Genomic DNA, 24,910 nt, shown 5'->3' on the forward strand with positions numbered 1-24,910 from the left:
GACATAAAATTACAAAGACCGTAACTATCTTTTTAAGGGTGGGGGGGGGGACGGGGACATGGGCGGACGATGACCCATCCTCCCTCAGGAGATGTTTCATTTGTCAGAAAAACATGAAGATGGGGAGGGTATTTGGAAGGAATCTGAAGAAACTGAGCATACCATGCTAAATTTAAGGTGATGGCAGATGTTAAGTATGAGGCCTGTGTTTAGACTGACTTCCTGTTTTTAAAATCTGGAGGCTGTTTGTATAATGCTTTGCTATGAAAACTGTTTGGTTACTGGATCCTGCTGCTGTCACATCTGGAGGGAACCAGACTACAGACAGTGAAGATGATTTTTTAGTTGCTTATACCCATGGGCAAGTGAGAGAGTAGGAAACTTTTGTGGTGGTCACATGAGGTATCAAGAGAGGCCAGGAGAGGTGAGTGATGGCAGCACCTGGCAATGCCTCTGTTTAGCTTTTGTGCATTGTTTTGTATATATTGCATAGTTAAAATATGTTGTGTTTTTGCCTCCTGCATAAGTGAAATGATTTTTGAATACAGAAGGTTGGTAACATGTCCAAGCCTGCAGTGTAATGAAAAGTTTTAGGAAAAACGTTTGTTATGGCTAAGCCCAGAGGTACCTCTCATTGTTCCTGCTCCAGAAGAATGTGCAGAAGTGTAAGTAGATACATCTGCTTTGATTGTTGGTCCAGTTGCCTGAACAGCAAGTGCTGACTTCCGTCCTGTTCCTGGACCCCTGACTAACTGGGATTGAAACGTGACACTGGAGGTTTATGTTTCACCCTAATGTGCTCTTGGTTAGTCTTCTGTCTCACGGTCGCATTGTTTAATGAGAGCTTGACATTAACGAGTAAGTCTTCCACTGAGGCTTCTCTCACCAAATGCACCACTTCCAGTTGTCTTTGAGGGAGTTGGAGAAAACGTGCTTCTCATCTTTATCCTTCCTGGCCCTCTATGTTACAGATACAGTTACAGGGTAATGTCACTGGAGCTCTGAGCCCTGGGAAATAATCATGGGACACCAAGAGGGAAATACTACCACATTGAAATCATTGAGAAAATTCCTGCTGTCCGCTGGGGGTCCCAGGTTTCATTCAACCTCTTCTTTTTGCAGGATTAATTTTTCTGATCCTGTTTATAGGTTGGAATTAGTGTGCTCTCCGAACAATAATGTGCTTTATTTGTCCAAGTGTAAGACTAGGGTAAATCATGGTTTATAAAATGCATCATCATAATGACTAGACGGTGAGTTACCGTAAAGGTCACAAATCACAAAGCATTAGGCTCACAGAGGTCGTAATTTGGACTAGTTAAGCGACATATGCTTACGTGATAGTACTACAGATATAGGCTAGTGCATATGAGAGAGCGTTGGTATCTGGGTCATAACGTATCCTTCAGCTTCCAACAGTTTCTATAGCATGGTAAAAACATAAACCAGAGATGATTGAACATGGCAACTTTAATGAGGTGGGAAGAACAGATTTAATATGTGTGTATATATATATAACCTGGTATTAGTAGCAACTTTTGAAGATAACTGTGTGTTTGACAATACAGCAGATTAAGTTTCAGTTTGCAGATTGGGACAGCTGTACTAATTCTTTCTCTGCTATTGCAGAGCTGTACGTCCAGGCGGCTCTTCAGGAGCTAAACTAACTCGCTTTTATGTTTTCCCCCAACTTTCTCGTTTGTGCTTATCCAGAAATAAATTATTAAATATATTCCCCAAGTTTAAGAATTGGTTGCCTTGATGTCTGATCCTTTGCTGTTGGCAAAACTACCCTAAGACATGGTGGAGCCTGGGCAAGATAGAGCCAATCACTAGTACTTTCATATTTGTCTTTTTTAGGGGTAATGAGGATGATGATCATCTTGGTGTACTCCAACAGAAAGGGGTATTGCAGCTTAAAGTAGCTGGGATAAGTGCTTTGGGATACTGTTGAGGATAATGGTAGAAAAATTGCTTTGGAAAAGGTGATTTAAACAGCGGCTACCGTGGATACAATATACAGCTAGTTCTGCTTTTCTAAATAGCGGTAGGCAACAGCAGAAGGTGGTTTGTCCTGAATTTCCTGTGCTGCCAGTTTGAAGGAACTTGTTTTATTTTTGGGGAGGTTTGTGGTTCTTCTGAATTTTCCCCGTATTTATTTCTAATAGTCAGATATGTTGCATAGATGATGCATGGCTTTTCCTTAGCAATGTCTGTGCTGCTTTTTTAGCCTTCTGACTCTACATCACCCACTTGCTGTCCTTTCGAGTCAGTCTTTGCCCTGCCCATACCTGGTAAGTCCTTTGGGGATCTGACTACTCTGCCCTCTTTCATTTGCCTTTCCTTCTTTCTGTTCCTTACTCGCATTATTCCTGCATTTATCCCTTGTTACACCAGATATTGGCTGCTTTCTCTAGAATGTACAGTAATAGGTTGAGATATATGTTTTCTATGAAACCTTTTAAAGGTAGCTTGTAGCGGAGATGGAGAAAAGAATAAAATGTTACACTCCTGGCAGCCTGTGAAGGGAGACCCCACAACCAGTTTGGTTGGCCCAATTTGGCAGCTTGTGGTTGTGCTTGGAAAATAGTTTGTAGCAAGGCCTGGCCACCTGCAATGCAGCAGTTGGGAGCAGGCAGCAGCGGCTGGCAGAAACCTCCTCAGTTAGTTTTGTTGCAGAAGAAACTTACCATGGAATTGTTCCTCAATGAAGAAGTTCCCTCTAAACTTAAATCCTAGCTTAAGTTGCACAAGTGGATGTCTTTGCTGGAGGGAACTCTGCTGTTGAGGGAGTTGCAGAATAGTTACCTAAAATTTTGCAGGTACTGCTTTTCTCAATTAGAATGGAAAATAAGGAAATTATGAGGCTTTTTTTTTTTTTTCTTAGGTTGCTACAGCTCATGGTTCATCACAGATACACTAGATGTAACAAATGAGATCAAAAAGTCTGCAAATAGTTCAGGATGTATATAACTAGCACTTGGGGCAGGTTCCCTGTATACTTCTTTCCTTACGATCTATCGCTTAATCTGAGAGCTTTAGGTTTGTTTGAATTGCAGAAAGGAGGAACCATGCAAAAAGAATCCATTCACAGACTAGCCTGAGGGAGTTGTCGATTGATAGAATAATCATTTGTTTAACAGTGATATTGATTATATAGATTGTCTAGATAACATCCGACAGAAGTTCAGGCACGACCTTTTCCTTTTTGAGAGGTGGGCTATAGCCTGTTCTCTCTCAAGGCAGAGATTTATTAAGAGAATGTGTGGGATAAGATCATAAATAGTTGCATTTGCAACTCACCCTCACTAGGGGTGAGAGTCAACAGTTGTGCAGAGTATTGTTCTGTATCTGGGAGAGGGGAGAAAAGGGTTGGGAGCTCCTTAAGCTAACTTTAAGGCTGGAAAAAATGTTCTTACCAGGTTATATATTGACATTTGGACTGCATTTTCTTTTGGTCAGTTTGTAGAGTTGAAAATCCTCTTCTCTTGTTTTCATAAATGTCAGGATAATGTCACAGTTTAATCTCTATGGATAAATAAGGAAGGATGTATTTTTTTTTCTTTCGCTGGAGTCTGAAATGTCTAAAGCAGTGACATGTAAAAGGTTTGAATCTGAAAAGTTCAGACTCTGGAGAAGACCCCAGATAACCCTCTGAAGTAGGATCTTTGCTATCCCTTCTGTTGTGGTGTCAGAACTAAGTGGAGCAGCAGCAGCACTGTGCTCTAGGAGAAGACTAAGTTTGTAAAGTGAAAAGGGTGTTCTGACACCTGGGATTCCTTGAATTTGATTGTGACTAGTGCTGGATTATTTTTCAGCTAACTGATTCCCAAGTCTCTTTTTGGCAGGTTGCTATTTGCTGTTGCCTTCAAATAGCCCCATTCCAGGAAACTGTGCATAGTACTTGATCTTCTGTTTCAACTGTGCAAGGGGGGGGCGAGTGTTTTCCTTTGCAGTAGAGTATGTGTTCATACATACACTGTGTACACGGAGAAAAATTGTGATGTCACTTTGTATTTAATGCATTTACCCTAAAATAGACAGATCTCTTCAAAATATCTTTCTTTGTTCCTTTACAGGTGTTACAAGTAATACCGAATGCTCCTGTGGACGTAATCATTTTACATGTGCTGTCAGCGCTTTTGGTGAATGCACATGCATCCCTGCTCAGTGGCAGTGTGATGGAGACAATGACTGTGGGGACCACAGTGATGAAGATGGCTGCAGTAAGAATACCATTCTTGACTTGTGTTTGTGAAAACTGGATGTCTTAACTTTTTTTCTGCAGGTGCTTCTCTGTTTTACAGGCACATCCTAGTTTTTGTATGACAGATGTTTAAGACTATAGATGATATACTTTTGACTGACTCGGAGTACTCAGAGTCTAACAGAGCCAGTGTCCACTGACGTAATGCACAGTGAAAGCCCAACTCTGCCTTTTGCAGCTGGTTTTAGATGGCTGTCGGATGTGAATGGAGGGAGAGGAGGGACAGAGAGAAGTACCTCTTTTTTTCCCACCCTTGCAAAAGCGCTATCTGTGAACTAAATTATATGGTTGTGCTATAAATATTAATGGAAAATAAATAAGCACTGTGAAGAAGTGTATTGAGGGTGTCTGCCCTCTTGAGTAACATTCTAGTTTCTGTCCTGGCTGCCCTATGAAGGGAGGGAAAGGTAAGCACTGTAATCAACATCCAAAGGTGTTGGGATCTGCTGAGAGAAGTTGCCTTGCAGCTACTGTGTATCTGGGTAGTGTCAGCATCTGTGTAGCTGAGCCCAGCTAGGGGAGAACTAATAAGAAGTGTCACTCTTAACGGATTTAGCACGATCCAGACGAATAGAGAAGACCTCTTTCCCTGGAGCCACAAGTAAGTTGCTTTCTTACCTCATGCCTTTGGATTCCACAGCCCGTGGTAGAATTGAAGGGTGCAAAAAAAGGCCTGATTTTATGGAACTCCTTTCCTGAAAGTTTCCCTACAGCTGAAGATTTAAGGCTCCTGTCAATGAACATGATTGAGAAATTTGTCTCCCTGGTTTCCACTGTTGACTGCTGTAAGGAAAGGAGCCTTCCTCATCTTTGAAATATTGTTTTGGAGAATCTCTTCTTCCTTAATTGTGGGAGATCTCAATGCTGTTTTGTGAAAATTTGTTTCCTTCTCACTTCTTGTTTCTTACAATTTTGCAAATAGTGAGCAACGTGGAAGACCTTGGGTGAAAAATGGGGGTTTGAAGAATAGGTTACCTGCAAACTGAGATCATGAGTGTTTGGTTTAAAGATGGTTAGTGAAAGGGTTATTGTGCAAGGAAATGACCTTAACTGGAGAAATCAAAGAAAGTGGAAGGAAAACCTGTATGTTTACATCCATTGAAGAAAAGTATGAAATTTGAGAACTTGTCATGCTCAAGAAAGAGGAGATGAGGATCTGGGAACTGAAGAAATAGTATTAAAATCTCAAAAGAGCAGGAGAGAGGAGGCTGTACTCAACTGCACAGGCTGAAAAAGGAGAAGTTGAGCAGCAATAAGGGGCTTGGGGGGAGGTAAGGCATATCCGATAACTAAACTGTTTTAACTTCTGAGCACAGATGATTTTTTTTTTTTTGGTGGGTTTTTGCAGGGGAGGGAGGTTGGGGGTTGGTTTTTTGGTTTTGGGTGGGGTTTTTTTTTTTGGTGTGGTGTTTTGTTTTTTTTGGAGGTTGTGGTCATGTTTGTAAGGGCCATGCTTCACAAATCTATTGGAACGCCATGAAAGAGTCAGTAACGATTTAGACAAGAGATACTTGTTAATAAGGTCTACTTTGTACTTCAACAAAATCCAGCACCAAAGGTTTTTAAGCTAAGCAGACGTGGTAGGATTGAGGGGCAGGAGGGATAAGACCTTCCATAGGAACTAGCAGGACATGGTTCAAAGCTGACAAGAGTTCCTTGTTCATATGACATACACTTAAGCTGTGTATCTCCTTGCCACAAAACATTGATTATGAAATTTCAAACGTTCTCAGAAAGCAATCTGACAAGTTTATGGCTGTAAAATCCACTGAGGCTATTACAGATGAATATGCCACCTCTTGCTCAAGAAGTCTTTGTATTACAAAGAGATTGGGAAGTATATAGAGGCAGACAACCAAGTAAGGCAGAGAATGTAGGAACTGGGTTTGACTTCTGCCATCTTTAATTTACAGTTTCTAACAAGGCAAAGGGAGGAATAAGACTGAAGCAAAGGTAGCTGTCTAGAAAACAGCACGTCTAAGATGGGAATGTTGAAACATCTCATTCAGAATATGACTTGTGCTGTAGGTCTCTGCAATTTAGCGACAGAGGTAAGCTAGCATGTACAGAGAAGGACAGTAGATTTGACAACATGCGAGGGGAAATAAAGAGCTGCATTTATACAGAATAGAAAAGTGACTTAAAGGGAAGGACTAGAATATGAGCCGCCTTTTTAAATTTTGCATTGTAGTAGAATAAATACAAAGAGAACTTTTTCAGCTGACAGCCAGAAGTAGTCTGAGTGCAATTTAGTGGGAAAAAAGAAAACAAAAATAGAAGTTAAGCAATGGGGCTAAGGACTCTATAGAAATGTTAAGTGCATGTCTTCAGCGCACACATGCAAGGTTGCAGCAGAGGGGCCCTAGGAACACTTATTCCCTTAAGCCTGCTGAATCTTACTCTGAGTAGCTGCTCATTACGAGTCCAGGTATGTGATATTACTGTTAGCTTGTAAGAACTAGATCGACTCTACAGTGTAGGTTCATGGTAGTTGTCTGTGCGATTTTGCCTAGTTATTATGGCACTGAAACTTTTTGCTAGAGCAGACTGCTTGCTAAATCCCTCTCTTTTGCTTGGCATGCAGGAGCCTTGCGAAGGTATACTCGTTTGTGGGGTTAACTTTCCATTTGATCTGTTTGCTGACTGTGCCAAGCATAAAGAAGCAGCAGGAGTGCAAGAGCGGGGAGGGGAGTGAGCCCCTTGGAACAGCAACTCAAACTTTAAATCAGTTTAAGCTTCTCACAAATCAGCACTGATGCTTTCACATTGTACATGAGAACGGTCAGTTCATAGGTTCTCTTTCCTTCCCTGGCCATCTGTCTGTGACATGCATACAGTGTTCTGGTCAGAGTGAAATTTTGGACTTCTCTGTTTTGAACTTTGTTTATTTTTTGTTTATTGACTTATACCAGGTCCGAAATTGGTGAATTTCTTTTTAATACAAATATCGAGCAGTAGGTTTGGGTTGTCCTGATGAAGCCATCCTACAAGCCCCAGACCTATAAAGGCCTAGTTAAAAAATCAGTGAGATTCCTCAAAAAACCGTGGGGATAGTCTTCATACTGGGGTGAGCCAGTGGTTTGTTCTGACTCATGAACCTAAGTCTGTGCAACCACTCATAAGGACTCTTCTGAGATGCTAAAGCTGTTTGGGATCTTTTTCAACAATGTGTGGAAGTCCAGCTCTGAGTTTTAAAGACAGGAATTATAGTATCATCAACTAGATGTCTCTGATCAGAAGAGTGGACAGAAGTGATTGCAAGGAATTCCACATTTCCGCTGGTCTGCTGCAAGCTAGTTTTACAGAGTTACAGGATTTTCTTTTTTTCTCCTGAGAATGTCCTAACTTTCCAGAGAAATAAAGCTGCAACCATGCTTGTTTTAAGGTCAACTTTTCCTTCAGTCTATCAGCTCATATGTATACTGTAAGCTGAATATGACAAGAATGAGCTCCTGAGAGAGTTGTGTCTACTTCCTTGGGAAGGGAGAGGAGAATGGGAAGACATCGGACTGCTGGATTCCTAATAAAGCAAGAGAGTGAAACACAGGGTGGGGGGAAAGGTGAAAATTACTTTAGCAAGTCAAGATTTCAGTCTTGCATCTGTGTCTATATAGCACTGCATACGCTTGAGTAGTTGATTGGAGTTTAGTAAATTTCTATATCAATGCAATTTTCTAGCCTTGAGCTGGGGAAATCTATCATTTCAGTTAAAGAATTGGCAGATAGCTTGAAATGCACTGGGCCGGGGAGGGGGGAAGGAAGGCAAGAATACTTGGCAGTGAGTGAGAAGAGTTGCAGCTATGAAAAACAAGAGCAGATACAGGGAACATTTCTTCCTTTGAGAGAGATTTCAGTTTTGAGGTAAACTCTTAAAATGTGGTATATTTTTGGTTGTTTTTTTTTTTTTAAATGTTCTACTACAAAACTATTAAAAAATATTCCCACTTTTTGAGTCAGTGGCACTAAGTTTCTCCTCAACTGTTACCCTTTCTGCACACCCCAGGCAATTTTCTACTTTGTATGGGTGTCCTCGGAATTTGCTGCCTCTCATAGGTAGTTTTCCCATTGTTTTTGGGAGAGCCCTGCCCTCTGCTTACCTGTCTGTTGACAGGAACCTGTTTTTTCTTGCAAATCTGAAGCCCTGCTGTGGTGGGAGCCAATTATTCCCCGTGACATGTTTGCTTCCTGCTCTGGATCATGTTTTACAAGCCAGAGTGCTGTAGTAATAATAGTAATAAGCAACCTCCCAGCTGTCATGCCAGCTTCATAGACTTTCTGTGGTGTCAGCTCTCTGGCTTGCTGATGGTGTCTGGCTTGGAAGCCCTTGCTACACATGCACAGAGTAGCTCAGCTGCCTTCCTGCCTTGTGCCAACAGACACTGCTTTGGACTGTCCCTAACGAAAGCCGCATGCAAGCGGAGGAATGGTTTTCATTCTGCCCTCCTGCACTCGCTTTGAAGTCCAGCATGGTGTGAATGAGCCTTACTTCCTGTGGCAGGGGTGAAAGGACAACTGAGTAAACTTGGCCTGAGGATTGATAAATTGTTCTCTTTCTCGCCAAATCCTCTCATAACCATCCCCCAGTAGAGCCTTCTTACTCTGAATTTTGTATCTGTATCATACCTAATCAGCTTGTAAATGTGTAGTTCCTTGGGACACAGATTTGCTTGCTTAGCTCCATGTGCTGTTGTACAATACTTTTGCATTTAAAGGGACTGAAGAACAATTTACTCCTTTTACCTTAAAGCTGACTGAAAGTGGTCTGTTGTTGCCATCTCGCTGGGAAATTTAGGCAGGTCCTGTCGAGCTACAACTCATTCAAGCACAGGAGAGGTTCCAGTCTTTGCGGGGAACAGGGCTATCAGTATAGCCTCCTTATCAGTCCCACACCAAAATTTTTTGAGGAGAAGTGAGGATAAAAATCTCACAGGTCTTTTACTAAAATTAATGGAAACTTTAAAAGTCACTTAATCACCAGTCTTGAGCTCAGATGCAAGAGCTCAGGTGAAGCTTCGCTTCTAAACTTCAGGTTTTACTAACTAGGAACTCTTGACAAGAGTTCAAGTTTCTCTTGAAAAGACACTAGTTCCATATCTGCAACCATACTTCATAATTGTACTGGCCTTGGAGTATGTGTGTTTCCTTTAAAAGGCATCAGAATTAATGCAGTGCCCCCTCGGGCAGAATTCTTGTGATCAAAGGGCTGTGAAAGACTGGGTGCCGATACTATTTTTAAATGTTTTTTCCTTTCTTTTTCTTTCTTTTGACCAGCAACATCCTTAAAAACAGTTCAGCAGTGTGATTGGAAAGATTTTATTTTATTCTGGAACTAGATTTTCCAAAATGTAGTTAGTAAAATGCAGTGTCTCCTATTTCTTCCTGAGAGTGGACCAACGTCCTTTATTCTTGTTTCTGGACTTACTGCTCACTGTGCTACAGATCTCAGCAAACAGATCATACATGTGTGTGTATGTATGTGCTCCTACACATGCATGAGCGTGGACATAGCTGGGGTCAGGCTGCAGTTGTCTCTAATGTACGTAGCATGAATTTTTTTTTGAGTTTGTATTTATTTTTTAAATTAACTTCTCATTCTTCACATGACCAAGAGTTTGTCTAATTAAACAAGCAGTATTGTTCAAACTGCTGTGCTCCAGAGCTCTGAACATGAGTCGCTCTCTGTCCTTGGGTACAAAGCAACCTGCTCACCACAGGCAACACGGATAACGTGTTCAAAGGACAGTGGGACGTGACTCAGTCTGCGTTTCACCTTATAAACTTCCCTTTTCCCCACCCTCCCCCTTCTCCTTCTGCTCGGCCATAAAAGAGTGCCCTGTGTAATAGGAGTTGGGAGAGGGGGAGGAATAGCAGGCTTAGGGTAGACCTAGCTTTGCTGAAACCTTGGATGATGTCCAGTGTGACCATGCAGAGGGATGAGCTCAGGGAAATGGTTGGAAGTTCAAAGGCCTTTTTGTGTTGCTCACTGTCAGTTGACAGATGTACTGTCTGGGGTTGTCGCTGCCCAGCCTAGCTCTTCCCACCGGCTCCCCTTCCTTGGGCTTGTTCCCCATCCTGCCTCTCCGCTCTGTGTGGGGAGGTGAGTTAATGTCTGTCTGCCTCTCTGGGCATTTGTCTGTCTTCAGCTCCATCCTAGGACTTGCCTTTGCTCATCTCTTTTAAGAAAATATTGTTTCTTTGCACAGATATGGAGAGATCAAGCTGGAATTGAGCAGGGAAGGGGGGATGAGGCTTAACTGTGTTTACTGTTGCATTACCTAATTCTGCTATGAGTAGTGGTGAAAGCAAGTTAGTGCAATCTGCGATTACTTTCTCATGAGTGGAAGCAGTGCCTATGAAGGGCTTGTAGCTTTGTTAGGAAGTAATAAATATCCCTAATTTTACAGGTTGGGGAAGCGGGGCTAAAGAGACAGAACTGTCCCATGGTCATGCAAGCATCAATATCAAGCTGGGAAGAGAATACAGAAGTTCTGTTTCCAGTCTTCCAGATGCTAATCCGGCTTGTTCAGAGAGGTCTTGCTCGATCTCTGACAGTGAAAGTAGCTCCTACTGCTTCATTTGTATTGCCATGTTCTCTTCTTCTGACCATGGAAGTGTGGCTTTTAAAATGAGTTATATGAGTTAAAGCAATACGCTTACCAAATTGTATGGCTGTTCCATGATGTCAGGACAAAATATAGTGGAGATTGTTTGAATGTCCTAAGTGTGACCTCTTAACTTTTGAATTCCTCTTCAAATTTTCAAACACTTTGGATATATTTACAACAATACTAAACATTAACTCTGGGCTAGTGGTGTGCCCTCAGCTTTAACTCCATAGGAATAAAACTCATCAAAATATGAAGTAATAAATGACCAACAGAGGGCTGAATAATAACAACCCTAGAGCAAAGGGCTGTACAGTGGAACTGAAGCCTGATGTGTTTAGAACAAATAGAAGGAAACACAAGAATGTTTCTGTGTAGGCAGCTTGCTTTTTAATGGGAAGAAGGGATCATGGATTGAGAGGGCAGAGCTGGGAAGAAGGGGTTAGGAAGAGACTGCCCCCATGTGAAAGCTGCTCCCAGAATCTCTTTCATTTTCCTTTGAAGCATCTGTTTCTGACCATTATTAGATTCAGGTTACGAGTATACGTGGATCCCTGCCCTGATCCTGTTGGCAATTCCTCTGCTCTATGAGACATCAGCCTTCATTCATTAGGTTTTTTTGTCTTAAGTGGGTTTGTGTTTTTTCTTCCTCCTTTAAAGGCGAGCTCCTGTAGAAAGGGATTTATCTCGCCCCTGGTGTTGTCTGGGCTGGCACACACTTGCTGTCTGCTGGGGTGGGAATTAGGTCCTCCTTTGTACGTGGCAGTTTGTGTTTTGCCCTCTTCCCTCTGCTCCCCTTGCCCTGTGCTTGAAGCTCAATTTTTATATTTAGGAGGAGTATGAAATGGGCTGAACTGCTCCCTGTAGGGGCGGAATTTCATTTTGTGTCGTTACCTCGTGAAGGGGTGCAGCAGTTCAGTGGGATAATAGCTCTGAACCAGTGCTAATGGCCTAACCCTCTGGGAGCCTGAAGAATTCTCCCCTGGAGAGTCAGCATTCAAATTCCCTTCCAGGCGGCTCCTGTGCAGTCCTTTGGTGATTAGTCACGCTGGGACTGGGGAGAGCAGATGGAAAAGCATACGGTGGGGGGATGGTCTTAGTCCTGAAAACTGCAGCTGAGGCCGGGGAAGGTTTGCTCAGCGTGCAAGGTATGGAGGTTGTGCTTGGGGGAGAGAGGGCTGATTTGTGGGACTGATCTTCTGTATCCAAAAATCTGTCTTGGTTTTGTTTGGGAAACTGGAGTGTTTTCCCCTTTTGCCTGTCCTGGGGAAGAAGGGGAAGCTCCCTCTTCATTTTGATGCAGCAGCACAGGGGTGCTCAGAGAAAGCGCAATGTAAGGAAACAGGTCAGCCATTGGAAGACCAGGGTGCTGTCAAACCTGTGGGGTGAAAATACAGATTTGTATGCTTCCCTCTCCCTCATACCTCTCTGGGGTGTAGAAGCAGCTGGATCTGACCTGGACATATATCTGCATGGGGCATCCTCGACATGATGGGAAGAACCTTTTCCCTATGGCCAGTGCCAGATTCTGTATTCTGTCACCTAGTGCAGGGTTCAACATTGAGAGCAGTGATGTCTGCAGTGATGTCCTCTCAGATACAGAGATGCCTATGCCTGCCATACTGCAGGAATGGCTGAGAAGATGATCCAAATTTGTGGTTAGGGAAAGAGATGTTAGAGCATGTCTGAATTTAACTGCACTAGTGTATTCTTAGGGTGGGAGGCTTTTAGGACAGGCCCTTGGAGAGAAATGTTGGAGGACTTGCTATAGAGAGCAGTGAATGATTCTGTATAGTGTAATCCATGCTGCTTTCACAGGACATTCGCAGCAGTCCTGGGCCAAGGGGAAATGGAGGGATGAGGAAGCTAGAAAAGCTGAAAATGTGACTATTTGTTCTCCTTATTAAATCCTCCTCCTTGTGTGTGTGGCTGTTGTCTTCACCTTCTTCTTTTACCCGCCTCCCTCCCCCTTGTGCTCCCACCTCCAGGATAGTGTTGGCAGGGGAAGAAGTAGCGGCATAGCAGAGGAGGGCTGGCCCACCTGGTGACAGATGGGAGATGCTGTCGGCAAGCTGGGCTGGGATGAAAGGGTTTCAGGCACTAGCCTCTCCAGCCCTCGCCCCTTCTCATCGCTGAGTGAACATTGTTCTTTGGAGAACACACCTGTCAGGAGCAGCCTTGTACAGTCCCTTCCCTGCCACAGCTGGCAGCACTTAAAAGCATGAACCTCCCGGGGGTGAGTGTTCCTCTCATCTGTGGGGGGAAGGACAGGGCTGATGCTCCCCCTTGAATTCCAGCTTTGTGTCTCCAGGCCTCTTCGAACACTGTGGATTTGTGGTTCCACTCCATTGCCAGCAGGCTGCTGTGTAGGCAAGCATCATCCCATGTCTGCCCCCTTCCTCCATCCCTTCTGGAGGCATCTAGCAGGGTTTGGACTCTATTGCCCACACCTGAGGTACAGCAAATAATCCCACAGCAGTGGATTCCTGCCTCTAAACTTCTCCTTGCAGGTTTGTCAGACAAAAATGTTGGCAGAGTTCCTGTGCTGGAACACACACTGTAGCACGTACCTTGCAAAATCCTGTTCCCAAAAACATTGCTTCCAATAGTTCTCACTCTAAAGAACTTGCTGTGTAATAGAAACAGGACGGACTGCAGTGGGAAGCATGCAGGAAAGATGTTGATAATGTAATTTTGCTTGTAATAAAACAAGTGTGGTTATGGGAGGACAGCAGGCTCAGGGATGAAGGAGAAAAAGGAAGTCAGTGGGGGAATTGTGGTGGCTACTTAATTGTGGAAAGGTCAGTGCTTCTCTGGGGAGGAGAGACTGCCAAGTTACAGACCTACTCTGAGGGATAGCTCTTCCTCATCACTTGAAATTTTATGTCTTTTGTTTCTAAGAGGTGTAGCCCTCCTCCCTCAGGAGGGAAGGAACTTTGCTTTCAGGAAGGAAGCTGGCTGCAGCTCCATGAGGTGTTTCCTTGCTGTTGCAGTGCTGCCCACTTGCTCCCCCTTGGACTTCCACTGTGACAATGGGAAGTGTATCCGCCGGTCGTGGGTCTGCGATGGAGACAATGACTGTGAGGATGATTCTGATGAACAGGACTGCCGTAAGTCACCTCTCTGAGGGGAGAGGGTGGGTGCAGTGCCTGCCTGCCATGGCTGGGGAAAGTTGACCGTTTTTACTACAGGAATGTAAGAGTTTACCCACTGAATCAGACCTTTGGCTTGTAATAAGCTATATCCTGCTTCTGACAGAGGTGTGTACCTGATGTCCGTAAGCCCTACCGTCTTGGCACCTGGCTTGCTGTTCAGCTGCGTGTCCTGGGGAGGGGATGCTTCTCCATCCAGCTGGAGAACCGTTTATGCCCTACAGCCTTGCTAGTTAATGTCCCATGAAGCACTTCCCTGAGCTGAGCTCTTCATGTCCTCCCCTGTTCGTGGAAACACCTAACCTCTGCCAAACCCTACTGAACTGCCTGTCTGGCTGATTTCCTGTGGCCTCAGGTTCCACTGTCTGAATTTTCTGCTGCACCAGGCTGTCCCCAGCATCCTCTCCCTTCAAACAGAGCTCCCTGAGGAGAGGGAGGTGCTGTAGGGATGCTGCCCACACAGATGGTTACCCTGAAAGGTGACTGCTGCCATGTGAGGTGCAGTCTTCAAAAGAGCTGCCATGGCAGGCTGCTAGCTGTGAGCACTGCCGTTGGTGCTTCTACAGATTATTAAAATGGAGGGAATTTTGCTTGAGTCTTTGGAGTTCAGCCCCCTCCTTTCCCCTTTGTGTTGAGGACAAGGGTTACTTGTGGTTGGCTTTCATTAGCAAAAGCTGTTCAGGGATACAACTTTCCTTCTCCACAACAAATCATCAGGTCTGTACTTGGCAGCATGTGCCAGAGAACCAGCGTGTTATGTAGTACTGGATCTTCAGCTTGTCTGAAACTGCACTGGTTGCTAGGGCTGGTATCATGCTGCAGTTAGGAGCAGAACTGTTTTGCTGTCTGATTCAGGTGGTTGCAGCTGCTTAAGAAGCATCACTCTACAGCCCTTGAATTCTACAAAAGTTTTGTGCATGGTGCTTCAGAGTGGCTCTGATGGAGGAACCACATCTCAAGAAATGCAAAAACAAAGCTCTTGGCTGTAAAGTATTCTGTGTCCAATACTTGTGTGAAAATGAATTCACTTTTTGATCAGCATGCCCCTGATCTTTGCCTGCCCTTTCAGGCAAAGGGCTGGGAAGCAAGGTTCAGGGGTTTGACAGCTCTGGATTGCAGGACAAAGCTCAGTTTTCCAGTCTATTCAAAGATTTTCGTGAAAGAAAAGGTATACAGGTCTGGGTCTGTTTGGTCTTCGGTTTTTCAGAAAAAGTTGGAACACTCTCATATCTAAGACAACAGTGGAAAAGGGTGTGATTAAAAGATTTGGAGACTAATGAAAGGAGGAAGGCAAGGTTCTGTGAATAAGAGACTCCTAGGGGGTTGTTCAGACTAGCACGTAACCATAGGAGGGTTTCTGTTGGATTGAGGTCCTCAGGTGCTAATTTTGCCTAGATTTCCTTTTTTCTGTGCGGGGATCTCTTGAGCCTGGCTTGGGGCTGTGCTAGAATACCACCATAGTCTGGGTGGCTCCATCTTTCTCTTCCAGATACTCTCAAGTTTTAGAGCCTGCTGTACTGTTGACTTGTGGATGGAGTGGAAGAGTGACACTCTAGAAATCTCACAGTGGCCCTCCTGGTATTGTTAGGGGAAGGGAAATCAGCTTCCAACATCGCGGTGTCCTTGGAGGACAAGGACAATTGTTGCTCAATTTGTAACATGTCACAGATTTGGTGTTCTGCAAGATAAATCTTCTTGCCTTTCCTTCACCTTATCTCCATTGTGTCCCTGCAGCTCCAAGGGAGTGTGAGGAAGATGAGTTCTCATGTCAGAATGGCTACTGCATCCGCAGCCTGTGGCACTGTGATGGTGACAACGACTGTGGTGACAACAGTGATGAGCAGTGTGGTGAGTAATGTGGCTCTACAAATACTGCCCTGCCAGTGCTTCAAAAGGGATTGAACAGACTCCAACCTGTGCAGTTCTGGGATCCCCTGAGCATAGTGAGGGCTCGCAGCTGGCTTGTGTGGGCTGGGCTTGTGGGATATTCCATTCCCAGGGCTGACTGCCTGGGATCTCAGGCTGTGTGGTGTACCTGACAGGCAAAAAATCACTTGAGACCTGTTATTCCTTGACATGGCATTGTGAAGTCCCATGGATTTCTTTTGAATCCAGCACTCTGTGTCAGTTAAATGAACAATGATGGTTTTGCTCAGGCACTGCATGACATGAGTATGTATGGTTTAATGGGCAGTCTTATTTGTGGGTGCCCTAGGAACTTCAGGAGCATGGTGCAGTTGTTTCCTGGGTACTCTGATAAAAGCCAAGGCTTTGTTTGCATTGCTGTCTCCGCAGATATGAGAAAGTGCTCGGAGAAGGAGTTTCGTTGCAGTGATGGTAGCTGCATAGCTGAGCACTGGTTCTGTGATGGTGACACAGACTGCAAGGATGGCTCGGATGAAGAGAATTGCCGTAAGTGCTCTCCTTGCTTTGTAACCACAGGAAATAGTCCTTTGGACCTGCTCCTGTCTTGGGGTTTGGCACATTTTCTGCAGCAGAGATCAAAAACAAGTTAGTCCTGCCTGTACTGGCAGCTATGCTGCCTTCTGTTGCCTATCCCAGAGGGCACAAGAAAGTGGTATATCTTTTGTGTTACCTCACAGGCATATTTCATCTGTGCCTGGCTGCTTCTCTGTTCCTTCCCATGGCTGTGTGACCTTGAGTCAGAGAAGGAGGCTTATGCTTTACTGACTACAGCTTTGTATAGAACTGTAGGAGTTGGAGGGCAGGGGGAAAGGGGAGAAAACTTATTCCCTTTTTTTCCTCTTGTCTGATTCCTGCCTGAAATTTCTGGAGGGGGCTCTGCCCACTGATAGCATCCTCAGGGACTGCATGTGCCCAGCTGGCACATTACAGGGGCTGCCTGCCCTGACCAGCCTCTCTTCACTTGGATGCTTTATGCAGGACGTTGTCCGAAAAGTGACTGATAGGGAAGGGGGGCTGTGAGAGCCCACAACAGTTGTTTTCTCCTCCACCTTCACAAGCTTGTACCAAGTGGGACAGGAGTCTATTATGTCCCTTCCTAACCCCCACTGCCTCTCTCCTGTGTCTGTGAGCGCTGTCGGTGTCTGTGGAAGTTGTGGTGGTCCCTTCCCCCACCCTGCTCTCAAAGGCGTTTTGCAGAATTTGTTCTAGATAGCAGGAAACTTCAAAAGGGTCTGGGAGGGGGATCAGGGCCGCAAGCTCCTGAAGGGCAGGGGGAGTGGGTGCGTGGGGGAGTTGTCTTTTATCTCTCCAGATAATGAGAGTTGGCAGGGAGCCAGGGGCTGCAAATATTACTAAGCCAGGAAAGGGCTCTAAGACGAAGCCAGCCTCTCTCCCTCTCCTTTCCCCCCCTCTCCCTTTCTTGCTTCCATGCCTGTCACTTCCCTGCAGGCCATGAACAGGCCCTGGGGAAGGGAGGGGAAATGTTTCACCCCTCCTCCTATGGGAGTGGAGGGGCACCCAGAACTGGTGCCCCTGCTTCTGTGAGCTGGAATGCTTCTTCAGTCCTGGCTGGCAGTTGTCTCTGTAAGGCATTTTAGGTAATGCACTGAGAAGCTCAGTTTGGCTACCTCCCTTTAGCTTGTCTTCCTCCATGTGGTTGTCATCTTTTCCTTATCTCCAATCCTGCTTGTCATTCATCTAGAACAAGGTGGGACTACACTGTTCATTTTTGTGTGTTTTTTTTTTCCTTTTTTTGTGCATGTGTATTTCTTTTGGGGGTGTGTGTGTTATAATTGAATCACAGTAATTTAAGTCACTGACTTCATTTTCTCCTCCAGGAAACTCAAACACTCCTTTCAGACTCCTTTGCTGAGGCACACATTAACACACATTTTAGTATCCAGCCACTGAATACTCACTGAACTAAAGCTCTTACTGCATGCCTGCAGGCTGTGCCCACTACTTCAGGTTGGAGAGGCAGGTGTAGTTCACTTCCCTGGCTGTCAGTCTTTCTTTTCCCTTTTTGTTTAATGGATTTACTTTCAGAGCTCCTCAGTTGAAAGGCTCGTATGCCTGAAATATGCAGTTCATTCTCTGGACAGTATGAGAAGAGGTGTCAGATTCTGTTGTGTGGGACTCAAAATATTTTTCATCCCTTCCCACATAGTGTACTGTTGAACAGAGAACAGTGGGCGAATCCTTGACTATAAGTTTGTTGGGCTTTGCCCAGGGTCATCTGTCTGGCGGTGCTCCTCACTGATAAGGCATGGTTTGTTTTGGTGACAGCTTGAGAGGAAAGGGAAGGGGAAATCCTCAAAGGTCAGGTGCAGACCTGGGCACCTCGCTGCTTGCTTGCTTGCTTCCTTTGGTCTTCAAGTGCTTATTTTTGTTAAAATTTTAAAGGAATCATTCCATACTTTAACCTTGCATTCTGACATGCCTCAATCCTTATTATAGAACTACCCCAAAGGGTATTTTTATTTTTCCATCTGTTTTTGTATCTACATTTTTCAGCTTTAATAAACAATTTAAATGCTTTCTGGAGGGCACTAAGACATAGTGTCTCAAGTATAAGATGGAAGGCGACACTCTTGGATCCTTTTTGTTGTTTTCCCATCAGCCCTTCCTTCTTCATAGCTGTTTCCTTCTCTAGAATTTAATGGCTCTTGAAAAGTTAGTGTTTATAGACTAATATCCTATGTATTTTTTTTTTTTTAAATTATTTTTAGTGGATTGTCTGCACGAGTGTATTTATATATAAGTTTAACCTGCCCCTCAGTGAAGCACAAAGAGCGTTCAAGTTCCTCTCAGTAATACAAGTCACGCAGAGATATGCAGCAATGGCTAGTAATTTCCAACACCTTCTCATTGAATGCTTGCCAGTCCATTATTAGACTGAGAAGGCTGCATCTAAACTGGGTTGTGCCCTGTCATCTCAGGCATTTTTTCTTTGATTCCCTTGTTAGCATCAGATGTTCCAGCTGCCACCTGCAGCTTGGAGGAGTTCCAGTGTGCGTATGGACGCTGCATCTTGGACATCTACCACTGTGATGGCGACGATGACTGTGGGGACTGGTCTGATGAATCTGACTGCTGTAAGTTAGTGCAGGGTAGAGCAGTTACTGCTCCAAGCGTCCCAGTTGCAAACCTGAATGGATTTTGCATTGACTGGAGAGGGGTTGCAGTGTAGACAGCAATCTAATTGTTCAAACATAAGCTGCCTCTTTCATTAATTTTTTTTTAAACTTGGGAAAGTGAGAATAGTGATGCGAACTGTGTTGTCAGCGCACTTCTGCGTACAGGAATTAAAGCAGTTTCCAGGAGGAGTCTATTCAGGACCAAGTTCCGCTATAGTGGAGTGTAAGGGTGGTTCTGAGGGGCTTTGGGGATGTTGCATTGGTCTGAGTTTGCTCTTTATACTCTTTACTATCTCTGCAGCATCTCACCAGCCTTGTCGCTCTGGAGAGTTCATGTGCAACAGTGGCTTGTGCATTAACGCTGGCTGGAGGTGTGATGGAGACTTCGACTGTGATGACCAGTCAGATGAGAGGAACTGCAGTGAGTGCTGGGAACTGGTGGAAGTATTTAGTTTCTGCGGTTGCCAAAGAATGTTTGGGACTGTTGGCTTTGGAATTGGGTCTCTTCTGATCCTTCTTGCTCTTCTAATGTTCTTTTTTTTTTGGTCCCTCAGCTACATCTATGTGCACAGCTGATCAGTTCCGCTGTAAATCAGGGCGCTGTGTCCGTCTGTCCTGGCGTTGTGATGGGGAAGATGACTGCTCTGACAACAGTGATGAGGAGAACTGTGAGAACACAGGTTTGGCCTGCTGCCTTGCTGCTTATAGCTAACGTTCCCATCCTGGAGGTAATAGTTAGTGAAGTCTCTTTTGGATTGCTTCACTGAGTTCAGCCTAGAGCTTCCGTCCTTCCCAAAGAATGGGATCTATAGGCTATCTTACGTGCTTGCAAACAGGTGCAGTTCTTTGTGCGTAAACTAAGTTAAGTGATGGTGTTTTCTGGTCAAATATCAGATCCCTGTATCTTCCTGTCCTGTCCCTACACTATGAATTACCACAGAGCTCTGAGATGTTTCCATTCAGACTTGGAAACATTAATAGTGTGCAAAGCTGCTACCTTTGTCAAATGGACTATGTTTAACTCATGCCTTCTAGATAGTTCTGAATAGCTTTCATGTTGCCTTGTAAAATTGCCAAGCAATTCTAGCAGGCAGTGGAATGAAAAGGGGCATTTTGTGGAAGTGAAGGATAAAGCCTTTGTTTTCAAGGTTAAGGGTGTCAGCTTGCCCCTTAGATACTTGCTCATGAGTCTCTCTTTCTAGTAATCATTTTGCATATAGCCATTCTTTTATATAATAGTGGTTATGGAGAAGAGGAGGGTTTCAGCAGACCATAGTGTTATGGTAGGATTCAAGGAATGTTTAGAATCTTCCATTTTACTTAAGTCCTTCAGGATGTCTGTAGGGCTTGAGGAATAGCGTGTACTGGTCCATGAATTCATTGCAGTGAGTGGAGCCCAGCTGTGCATACTGACCCTTCTGGATCAGTGTATTTTAGTGGGTTTAGGGGTGACAAAAGGGATTTTTGAAATGTACCCTTTGTTTGGGCCTGTTGAGGAGGGGAGAGTGGGTGTTTTACAAGGACAGCTGAGCTCAGAGGACCTGGAGAGGCACACTTTGTAGCTATTGAAGAGCAGCTGCTCTAGATTGGTCAGCTGTCATGAGCACCAGTGTGCAGGAGATGGTGATCCTGGAAAAAGCAATTGTACTTAAAGACAAGCCAGTAACTCTGTTTCCTCATCCTGGTAACAAAGATATTTAGAGGTATTGAAAGAACAGTTGCCACCCAGAAGCCAAGTCAAACTTCCAGAGCCACTGAAATTCAACCTCTCCATCTCAAACCAAACCCAACATGATTGAGTACAGCTGCTGTTACTGTAAGGTTAGTTGTGCAGTTCTGCATTAGGTCTACGGTAACACTCAGCAGGTAAAAATTAACTCGGGGCTTCCAAGCAGAATGTGTGCTGTCTCAATGTCTGTAGCAAGAGTTAAAATCCTGTGTCACCTCTTGGATTTAGAGCAGAATTATATTTTTATTGGCCATAGAGAGAAGATTCCTAGAATACTAGGAGGAGATCAGCTGATGTAAGGATCTTTATGTTTGATATGACAAATGCAGTCTAAGTTGCAGAATCCTTCATATAAAGCATTCCTGTGCTCCATATAAAGCATAAAGTGAATCTGCATGTGATTTAGTTTTATGTTCCCAGTTGGTGTGTCTGTTCTTATTCGTACTTTTAATCTCACAACTACCCTTTTCCATGCTGCTTACAGGCAGCCTGCCAATCTCATTGTTTCTTTGCTGATAACTGTATTGTCCTGTTGTCTTCCTAGGACTATCAGAGGGTGATGATTTGGAAACCACTAACCAAGTCAGGTTAAGAGGTACAAGAAGTAAGGGGCAACAGGACAGTGCAGTTACTGCTGAAGAAACAATCAGATTGGCAAAGTCCCTACAAACAGTATTACTTTACTTACAAGAATACTGTAGAGTCTCCCTGCCAACACCGGAAGTTGAAGCGTGTAGCTCATGTGTGAAATCCTGTTGCCTGAGCTCAGATTTCAAGGATGCCTGTAAATCTCATTCCAAGTCTGTCACATTGCAGTTAGGGCTGGACAAGATGCTCATTCCTAGGCAGGTTTAAGATCCATAGCCATGCTGGGGTGACATATCAGATGATTAAAGTCAGGAACTGACTCCTCTCTTGCACATGCTGGGTAGGGTTATGGAATCTGGAACTGAAGGGAACTAAGCCAGGACCTTCCAGTCATTCTGAGAGAAACTAAATACCTGAACTTCCCAATAAAGCAACATTGTACTCAGTCTGGAGGAGAGTTTGCAGGCCTCCAAATCAGCATAAAGGTGTGTGGAGCAGTAAGGAGTGCAAGATGAGCTGAATCCAAGGAAAGAGGAAGTCATTGTGCACATGGATTTGTGCTTGTGTGTAAAGTTGTAACAAATTGTAGAAAATGTTCTGTGTCCTTTTCTTCTCCATGACTGTTCTATCAGTAAGCTGTGGTGTGCTTACTTTCCACTTCTTCTATTGCAGGGACCCCTCAGTGTGCCCCAGACCAGTTCCTGTGTGGGAATGGGCGTTGTATTGGCCAGAGGAAGCTGTGCAATGGAGCAAATGATTGTGGAGATGGCAGTGATGAGATCCCGCATCAAAACTGCCGTAAGTCCTCCAGGTTCAGTTTTAAACATAAAGGGAGGCACTGTGATGTGGGGGAATCTATCTGGAGTTGCTGAAGGATGTGCGTGAGGAAGAAAGCCTGGGCTGTGATAGTGGGAGAGTTGAAGACTGAGGAAAAAGGCCTTGGTGGTTTTGCCAATTACATACTGCAGACAAGGAATAATGGGGAGAAGATTATGATCTCAGGTGTCAAAGTTTGTCTGCAGAGATAGTGAATCCTAAAAGCATGTTTTTCTGATCTTCGTTGTCCCCTTTAGTTGTGTCCTGCAGGAGAGAGTTCTGATTGCGAAGAGGCAGCTTCCAGGACAGCCTGTGTCCTCCCCTCCTTGCTCAGCCTGTTCTGAAGGGTGGCTGCTGCCTAACAGCTGAGGACACAAGCAGCTGCCTTGTGGTTTCAGCTCAGTGATCTTCACATGTTCCTTTTGCAGGTCCACGAACAGGGGAGGAGAACTGCAATGTCAACAATGGTGGCTGTGCTCAGAAGTGCCAGATGGTACGAGGGATGGTGCAGTGCACCTGCCACACAGGTTACAGGCTCCTGGAAGATGGCCGATCATGCCAAGGTGGGTTTTTGGAGCAGTAGCCTCCTCCCTGCTGCTTTGATGTACTTGAAGTTGATGGCTATGATAGGGTGCAAATCAGAGCATGAAGGCAGAAGCAAGCTATCGGTGAGATTGCCTGGCTTGTTGGTGATCTAATGGTAACTTTCTTCCTTTGTCTGTAACATGCAGATGTGAATGAATGTGCTGAGGAAGGTTACTGCAGCCAAGGCTGTACCAACAGTGAAGGAGGCTTCCAGTGCTGGTGTGAGCAAGGCTATGAGCTACGACCTGACAAGCGTAGCTGCAAAGCTCTAGGTAAAGAGGAGTTCAGCCTTATTTTGGTGTGTGTGTGTTGGTCCAGTTCTCATAATTTTGTCTCTAATGTTTCACTGGCAGCATTATGCTGTTCATCAAGCCAACATATGCTGTTCATCAAGCCAACATATGAGGAAAAGTGCCTGGATTTGTTTTAGATATGCCCAGGTTGTTGGTGAATGCCTGTGACAATTTTGTGTGATTTTGATTATGGAGAGATACTTCACTGTTTCCTTTCCCTGCCAGCAGGAGCCTTCTTTTCCTAGTCCCTTGTCATTCCTGGTGACCCAAACCCTGGGATAAAAACAGCCTCCTGCCTCTGCCTCTGCTCAGGAAGTGTCTTAACCTTTCTAGTCAGTGAGGTTGTATTACACCTCCTTGTGGTTTGAACCTTGATGCTGGTCACTAGTCCTGAATGCTGTGAGTGGCTGCTGTGTATGGACATCTGCTGTTTTTAAGGGCATCTATACACTTGTTTAACTTTATTCCTCAGCTCCTCTAATGTAGGAGCTAAGACATTAGAAATTCCATGTAAAGAATTAAGATTTCATTAGGAATTCCCCTAATGAAATCCATAAAAGATGTTGATATTGTTTTTCTTTTTTTTTTTTTTCCTCTGCAGTGGAAGTACCTGCTGAGTTTATATCTGGCTGAGGCAGATTTTAACTGTCTTGTCTGTGGTAGATGTGGTAGAGCATGTGTGTTTGTATGGCTAGGAGATGAATATAGGAGAAGAAAGTTATAGTCCAGATGCCAAGTGGCTGCCTAGTGGTATGGTTTCAGAGGCTGAGGTGAGGCAGGCTTAGGTGGGACCTGGAATGATCACTTCTTGCTGAGTGAATGGTTGCCAAAAGGTTTGAAACTGCTCATCTCTGCATTAGGACTGTGTATTGAGGATGTAAAAACAGCTCTCTGAAGTGTTTTGCACTTGAGAGTTGATTTCTTGCTGCCAGTACTGCAAAACTGTGTTCTGGGCCTTGGTGCAAAGGGAATGGTAGGCAGGACCCTGTCAGAGTACTCTAATGCTGTCTTCCCTTGTATTCTCAGGGCCAGAGCCAGTGCTGCTCTTTGCCAATCGAATTGATATCCGACAAGTGTTGCCTCATCGCTCAGAGTATACGCTGCTCCTGAACAACCTGGAAAATGCCATTGCCCTTGACTTCCACCACAGCAAGGAGCTGGTGTTTTGGTCTGATGTCACTCTCGATCGCATCATGAGGGCCAATCTGAATGGTAGCAATGTGGAAGAGGTTGTTTCCACAGGGCTGGAGAGCCCAGGTGCGTCACCACAAAAGAGGCGAAAGCCTGGGGACTGACCATGGTGTGAGAATAAGGGTGGGTGAGTGGAGAAAAGTGAGTACCCAGCATTCAAAATGGAGTGCATCTCCCTGAGCAAGGAGATGGGTTGGATGGAATGGGTGTGAGATCAGTGTCCCCCTGGATTTAATCTTGGCTGATGGGGGCAGAGACGGGAGGACTGAATTGGGCCTCTTCGGAGGCTGAGAGGGAAAGGAAACTATTTTTCTGAGCACAGCTGTTCCTGGTTTCATTCTGTGCTTAATTTTCCCCTGGAGATAGGTGGACTTGCTATTGACTGGATCCATGACAAATTATACTGGACAGACTCTGGGACATCTCGAATTGAAGTAGCAAACTTGGATGGCACTCACAGGAAAGTGCTTTTGTGGCAGAACTTGGAGAAGCCCCGAGCGATTGCCCTACATCCTATGGAGGGGTGAGTGAAAACATAAGACTCCAGTGAGCCCTCCGTGTAAGTGCTTCCAGGTGAACACTGAAAACCCCATCCTTGGTCACAAAGGCTGCCTCTGGGCT

At 44.7% G+C, this 24,910-nt stretch overlaps 1 protein-coding gene across 3 annotated transcripts in view; it reads left to right on the forward strand.

Annotated features, from left to right (window-relative positions):
* Positions 1 to 24,910, forward strand: part of LRP4 (LDL receptor related protein 4) — an 82,371-nt gene that overhangs the window by 36,119 nt on the left and 21,342 nt on the right. For all 3 annotated transcript variants that reach the window (XM_068398131.1, XM_068398132.1, XM_068398133.1), the window contains exons 2-13: positions 4,080 to 4,226; positions 13,866 to 13,982; positions 15,759 to 15,872; positions 16,320 to 16,436; positions 18,917 to 19,045; positions 19,389 to 19,508; positions 19,642 to 19,767; positions 22,077 to 22,202; positions 22,649 to 22,783; positions 22,952 to 23,077; positions 24,125 to 24,355; positions 24,656 to 24,812. In XM_068398131.1, the coding sequence (XP_068254232.1) occupies positions 4,080 to 4,226; positions 13,866 to 13,982; positions 15,759 to 15,872; positions 16,320 to 16,436; positions 18,917 to 19,045; positions 19,389 to 19,508; positions 19,642 to 19,767; positions 22,077 to 22,202; positions 22,649 to 22,783; positions 22,952 to 23,077; positions 24,125 to 24,355; positions 24,656 to 24,812 (1,645 nt within the window). The remainder of the gene's footprint in view (positions 1 to 4,079; positions 4,227 to 13,865; positions 13,983 to 15,758; positions 15,873 to 16,319; positions 16,437 to 18,916; positions 19,046 to 19,388; positions 19,509 to 19,641; positions 19,768 to 22,076; positions 22,203 to 22,648; positions 22,784 to 22,951; positions 23,078 to 24,124; positions 24,356 to 24,655; positions 24,813 to 24,910) is intronic.

Source organism: Nyctibius grandis, chromosome 4 (assembly GCF_013368605.1).
Source record: "Nyctibius grandis isolate bNycGra1 chromosome 4, bNycGra1.pri, whole genome shotgun sequence".
Classification (NCBI taxonomy): domain Eukaryota; kingdom Metazoa; phylum Chordata; class Aves; order Nyctibiiformes; family Nyctibiidae; genus Nyctibius; species Nyctibius grandis.